Source organism: Nannospalax galili, unplaced genomic scaffold (assembly GCF_000622305.1).
Source record: "Nannospalax galili isolate Female #2095 unplaced genomic scaffold, S.galili_v1.0 scaffold341, whole genome shotgun sequence".
Lineage (NCBI taxonomy): Eukaryota > Metazoa > Chordata > Mammalia > Rodentia > Spalacidae > Nannospalax > Nannospalax galili.
Window position 1 is genome coordinate 906,362 of NW_008346082.1, and position 5,776 is coordinate 912,137.

The following is a 5,776-nucleotide window of genomic DNA, read 5'->3' on the forward strand; positions in this document are numbered from 1 at the left end:
CATCCTGGACTATACGGTGAAATCTTTGTCTCAAATGCTTGTTTCAAAAATCCAAAGATAAAAAAACCAAAACCCAAAAAACATTAAAAAAAAAAACCCACCAAAATCCAATAGCAAACCCCACCCACCCTTTTGGTTTGGAGTTTCTTTTGGTTTGCTTTTTTATTTTTATTTTTATTTTTTTTCCTTTTCTCAATAAAGAGCCAAAAACATGGAAAAAGATGCTTTTTTTTTTTTTTTTGCCTTGGGGGCAGATTAGCTGACAAAGCAAGAGAAAAGAGCAGGACAAGATCTAAGGCTGAGAAGAAATGGTTAGGAAGATACACAGAAACCAAGCATGGTAACACAAACCTATAATCCCAGCACTTGGGAAGCTGAGGGAGAAATAAGTCTGAGGCCAATCTGGGTATAGCAAGATCGTGTCTCAAAACAAAAAGAACTGATCAAATGGGCCAGGAGAGATGACTGTTAAGAACACTGGTTGCTCTTGCAAAGGACCTAGGTTTGATTCCTAGCACCCCCATGGTGGCTAACAGCCATCTGTAACTCCAGTTCCAGGGGATCCAATGACCTCTCTGACTTCCGTGGGCATTGCATGACATGGGTGCACTTACATACATACAGGCAATACACTTACATAAAATAAATATTTTTTAAAAAGTTGATTGGATGAAGGACGATGTAGAGGATTAAGAACAACTGCTTAGACTGGTGGTACTCATGTAAACTTTTATTTTTCTGTTCATTTGGTAGAAAGCCTTTGTCTCTCAAGAGTAGCACTATACTGCTCTGGCCCTACAGCCTTACCCTAAAGAGAAGAGATGTAGAGTCATGAAAGTCTGAAAAAGAAAGTTAAACCTGCAAAATGGCTGATCTTCATTTCTAGGACTTGGTTCGTAAGGGATTCGGCTCTAGCAGAATAAGGAACTGATACCCCAGTGACCTAGACTTCAGAGAATACTTGAATGGGATTTATAGTCAGTCTAGTTGAACTTCTTTATTAGGGTTTTCTTTACTTATCTGTTTCCCACCAGCGCTTGGTTTGACTTAGGTCATGGAGTACTGGATACCAGTACTACCATACTTTACTGACTGGATTTGGTGGGCAAGGGTTCATGGGTACCTAGAAATTTGGTTAACATTTGGAAACACTTGGAAAGGGGAACTTGGAGTACAGAGGGTGGGAAGTGCATTTTCATGTTGGTCCAAGGACAGTGCTTACGCTTATAATGGTGAGGCTTTGGGGTATCACCAGCTACAAGTCCTACCCTTCGGTGACCCTGGGGTCCTGTAGCCTTGGAGAGAGGCTGCTGAGGAAGAACAGTGTATGGAGTGCTCTGACCTCTGTACTGAGGCCTAGAAAATTTGTTTCTATGTGCTTCTGCTGGTCTCCAGGCCTGTGGAGGGTGGCTATTCCCCATGACAGTGAATGAGCACAATCTTGCAGTCCCTTCTCCACATCCCCCTGTTTTGGATTTTCTGGGACTCCCTGTCTTTTGGTCTGAAAATACAATTATAGTCTTGTCTTGTCTGTTGTCTGAGACCAGAACCCCTGTATTTGAGGACTTTCCTGTGCCTGAACAGTTCTTGCCAGCCTTCACATGAATACACCCTGGGGATGGGATTTGGGTCACTATCTTCTGTTTCATTCTCTTCTTTTTCTGAGACTCTTGTTCTACTCTGCCAGAAGCTAGTAGCTGAGACTGGAAAGAAGAGCAAGAAAAGTGAGGCACCTGGACAGGCTGAGGTACTGTCCACTGAACTTTTTTAGGGTTACAATGTGGAGAACAGGGGTGCAGACTGAGAGGAGGAGTCTGATGTGGGGGACAAAAGGAGAGTCCCCAAGAGCTTGGAGTTGGGGAGTTTAGGACTGGAGAGCTGTAAAGTGAATGACTTGGGCCTGGGGATTGGAAAGCAGAGCTCTGCCGAAGTTTCTTAAGTCTGAGCTTTAATTCTTCACTCCATTGCCAGGCTTGGATCCCAGGAGCCTTGACCACTTCAGGGACTGCCCCACCCTGAGAAGATGAGGCCTCTGCCTTGGCTTCTGAGAACATTTCTGCCTTCTGTAGGCCAGGCTGGATGGGCTCAAACTCTAGGGCTTTAGCTAGAATGGGAGACCAGGATGTTGGATGTAGATTCACTACTGGAGGTCTGGGATGCTGGGAAGTCTCTCTTTCTTGCATATTTATGCATATAATCTCAAAGTCAATGTGTGGCTCTTGTGAAGAAACAGAGTGTGAGCTGGGGGCTGCTTGCTCAGTGGCCCAGGAGGCCTTTCTCTGCTCTGCTGTCCCCCCTATAGGCTTACAATTGCACTGGTCTCCAGAAGGCTCACTTATGTGAGATTTTGAAACAGAGTTTGGAAGTGGGTTGGGGACCCAGGCTGGGAATACAGAAACACAGTTTTCTTTCTGCTTCATGTACCCTTCCATAGGCACAAAGTCACATGGCACTCCTGAGGGGCTGGCTTCAAGCAGGTATTGGGGTAAGCTGTGAGCTGGACAGTCAAAGGCCAAGGGTTTTTTTCTTATTTGAATGTCTTTATAACACATTTTAGAATTAAATGGATCCACCATGGAACTCACTCTCAGGGGTTCTAGTATAAGAGCTGGGGATGGCTTGAGTGCTAGACATGGAGTCTCAGAGGCCCAAGAATTCCTTGAATGCTCAATATTCCATATACTTTCTGATCTAGGGAAGCCAACAACAGTATTGATGCTTTGTGGTTCTATAACAAGGGCTAGAGCTGTTCTATGGATAGGATCTGGGGAGTCAAACACACAGAGGTTCTCTCCCTGCCCCTTGGTCTCCCACAAAGCTTTAGACTCTAAGGAAACTGCTTGGGGACCCATTACTATGGAGTGAGGCAGAGAGGATGAGGGAGGGCTAAGAGATGAAACTATGTTTGCAGAGACCCAGTGATTTTCTCTATTAGGCCTACTCTTCCACTGAGCCTCAGAGCCGGATGGGACACATGCAGGAATGGTTGCATAGAGCCATGTGTTGAAGTCCAAGACTGGGGTTTCAAAGGCCCAGAGATTTCCTGAATTTTCTCTGCATTGCCCCCAAGGCTCATATATGGACAGGTTTTCTAGGGGACTCTTTTTCTGGGAGTCTAACAGGGAGTCTAGAGGAGGGCAGGGGGCTGGCATTGGAGACTTGGCAACCTTCAGATTCTGTCTGTATCCCATGTTTCCCCAGAAGTCTTTAGGTGAAGAAAGTCTTCCTTTGGGGTTAATGTTTTGTAGTTCTGACAGAGAACCTGAAGGTTGATGGGAGGCTGGCATCAGGAGTTCAAAAGCTTGGGGAGTCTCTTTATGTACAATGATTCCCCACTGAACTTCGTATCTAGGTTGAGTTCCTGGAGGGACAGTTTCTTGAGGTGTTTTTGTAGATACTGTGGATTGGCAAGGGGTCAAGATTGAGGGTTCAGATATCTGAAGGTTCTCTTTTTGCTCTGTAGTTTCCCAGAAAGTCTTCAATCCAGACAGGTCTCCTACTGGGTTGACTCTTTGGCATTCTGACAGGGAAGGTAGGCTTGGGCTGGCAGTTGGCATTACTGATTCAGAGGCTTTCAGGTACTCATTTTGCCTTATGGTCATCCGTGGGGCCTCAAACCTAGTTAGGACACCCTGAGGACTAAAGGGATACAACAGAGAGACAGAACGTGATTCTGGATTGTGTTGATGGAGGCTGGAGTTTCCCAGCATCCCCTTCAAGTCCTCAGATGACTTTAAGAATACAGAGTGTCTGATTCTTTGGAGTTCAGGCTGTGAGTTCAGTGCTTGACTCTTAGAGACCCAAGGAACCTCTCTCTGCTGTGTAAGCCACTGTGTATGTGCCTCAGCATCAGATAAGACTCCCTTGCAGCCCACAGGCAAAGGCTTAAGATGGAAGGATAGTGATGGTTTAGGAGGGGAAGATGGATGTGGAACTAGCTGAGAGGTAAGGGCCATTCCTGCCAGATCTTCCACTGTATGGGCGTCAGGGTTAGGATAGTGGGTTGGGGAAAAATAATAGGGAAGCAACAGGTTGTACGCAGGTAGGCAGGCAACCTTGTTGAAGAAGACAGAAGGACAAACAGACAACTTTAGTGGAGAGGGACCATCTGAGCTCAGGAAAATAGTCTCCAAGGACTCGCTATGTAGAGAGGGGAGACCCCAGAAGAGCTGGCTTTTTCTCTGCTGCAGGGAGCTCTCTGATGCTATCTTGTTCCTCACAGGTAGATTGTTCAGGATCTGGAATGTAGGGAAGGATCTGAAAGGGCTTGAAGGCTGTGTGAATACTTGCTCTGGTATCTCTGTGGTCTTGGGGAGGCCCTCAGAACTACAAGATGGCTGAGGTGGGGCTGTGGTGTCTTGATTTCCAATGAGAATGCCTTTGGAAAGAGAACATGGTTTCAGTGGCTCCAGAGTAAATGATTCTTCTTCCTTCTTTTCTTCCCCATCTTCTTCCTCCTCTGACTTTTGCTTCCATAGGCAACTAAGGAAGGCCAAATGGTGTAAGAGTTGAAGGCTCTGTAGAATAGAGAATGTGATACTATTAGGTATGGAAGCTTTTCAGAGACATAAAACATGTCACAAATTCATTAGTTTCTGTTCTACATCCAGAGTAAACAGCAAACAGATAAACAGTAGCACCTGCCTACTAGTAACTGCCCAAACAGTAACTCACTGCCCGTGGTCAGTGGTCATTTACTCAGGTCTTCAACAATTATTGATGGTCCTAACCTAGTTCTTAGCGATCTGCATTTCCTCACATAACCCTAGGGTCATTGATAAGTCGCTTATTTTCAAATCCCATGTCAATGAACACTCACCTAGACTTTAATATGGCTTATGATTACATGTCTGAGACCACATCCATAATAACGATTCTTCGTCTGACTTCACATGTCAATAGTTACTTATCTAGCTCCACATCCACCAAGGTCACCCACCTTGTATTGCACCTTCATGTCTCCAGAGCACCAGGGCTGATGCTGGTGCCTCCCAAGCTGCCACCATCTTTGGATCTGCCAAACCATGAACAAGAACAGTATTACCAGGTTCCCTGGACTCTGGAGGCAGATGCTGCTATTACAGCGTCTGCAGGCTAAAGATTGGGCCAGCTGGTTATGGAGAAGCCCCATATTTCCCTCAGCCTCAAGTAGGTCTTCTGACAACCATTCCATTTTCTTTAGCCTAGTGGCAGTTTATCTTGAGGTCATCACTACATCATAGAACAAAGAACTCCCATCCCCCACATGGCTGAGGTCTGATACCTTCCTCCTGGTGTTTAGGAACAAAATGTTGCCTCTATCAGACAACTCATCTCATATATATAACAAAACAGAGCAAACTGGAAGTGGGGTGAGGCAATAAACTCTGAAGCTTGCCCCTAGTGAAAAATATTTTGTTTAGCAAGCCTCCACAACCTAAAGTTCCATAACTTCCCCAAACAGCATCACCATCCTGGGACCAAATGTTCAAATACATGATCTTATAGGGGACATTTCTCATGCAAACCACCATAACATCGTTGTTAAAAATCAGGTGGTTATAGTTTTAGGGCCTTGTAACCAGGTCCTCTATTCTATTCCATTGATCTATGAGTCTGTTTCCATGCTGATACCATGCTGTTTATATTACTATGACTCTGTAGTATAACAAAATCAGATATGGTGATACCCTCAGAAGTTTTCTTTTTGCTTAGGATTGCTTTGGCTCTCTGGGATCTCTTGGGCTTCCACATGAATTAAAATTTTTGTGAATTTGTTCCATGTTTAAGGATGTGT

General features: G+C 45.0%; 1 protein-coding gene across 1 annotated transcript; it reads right to left on the reverse strand.

The window, feature by feature from the left end:
- Positions 1–803: 803 nt before the first annotated feature.
- CUNH9orf131 (chromosome unknown C9orf131 homolog) lies at positions 804–5,173 on the reverse strand. The gene is made up of 3 exons (XM_008842499.1): positions 5,045–5,173; positions 1,223–4,517; positions 804–808 (listed from the first exon to the last, which is right to left on the reverse strand). Exons 1-3 carry the CDS (start codon positions 5,171–5,173, stop codon positions 804–806), a joined length of 3,429 nt encoding a protein of 1,142 aa, XP_008840721.1.
- Between the last annotated feature and the right edge of the window lie 603 nt (positions 5,174–5,776).

What these genes read in the sequence shown, in the direction of transcription:
- CUNH9orf131 (XM_008842499.1), bottom strand. Translation starts at nt 5,173, where the DNA reads ATGGAATGGTTGTCAGAAGACCTACTTGAGGCTGAGGGAAATATGGGG. An exon ending in TCCAGAGTCCAGGGAACCTG is followed by an intron (nt 4,518 to 5,044) that starts GTAATACTGTTC and finishes TCTATTCTACAG; the next exon opens with AGCCTTCAACTCTTACACCA.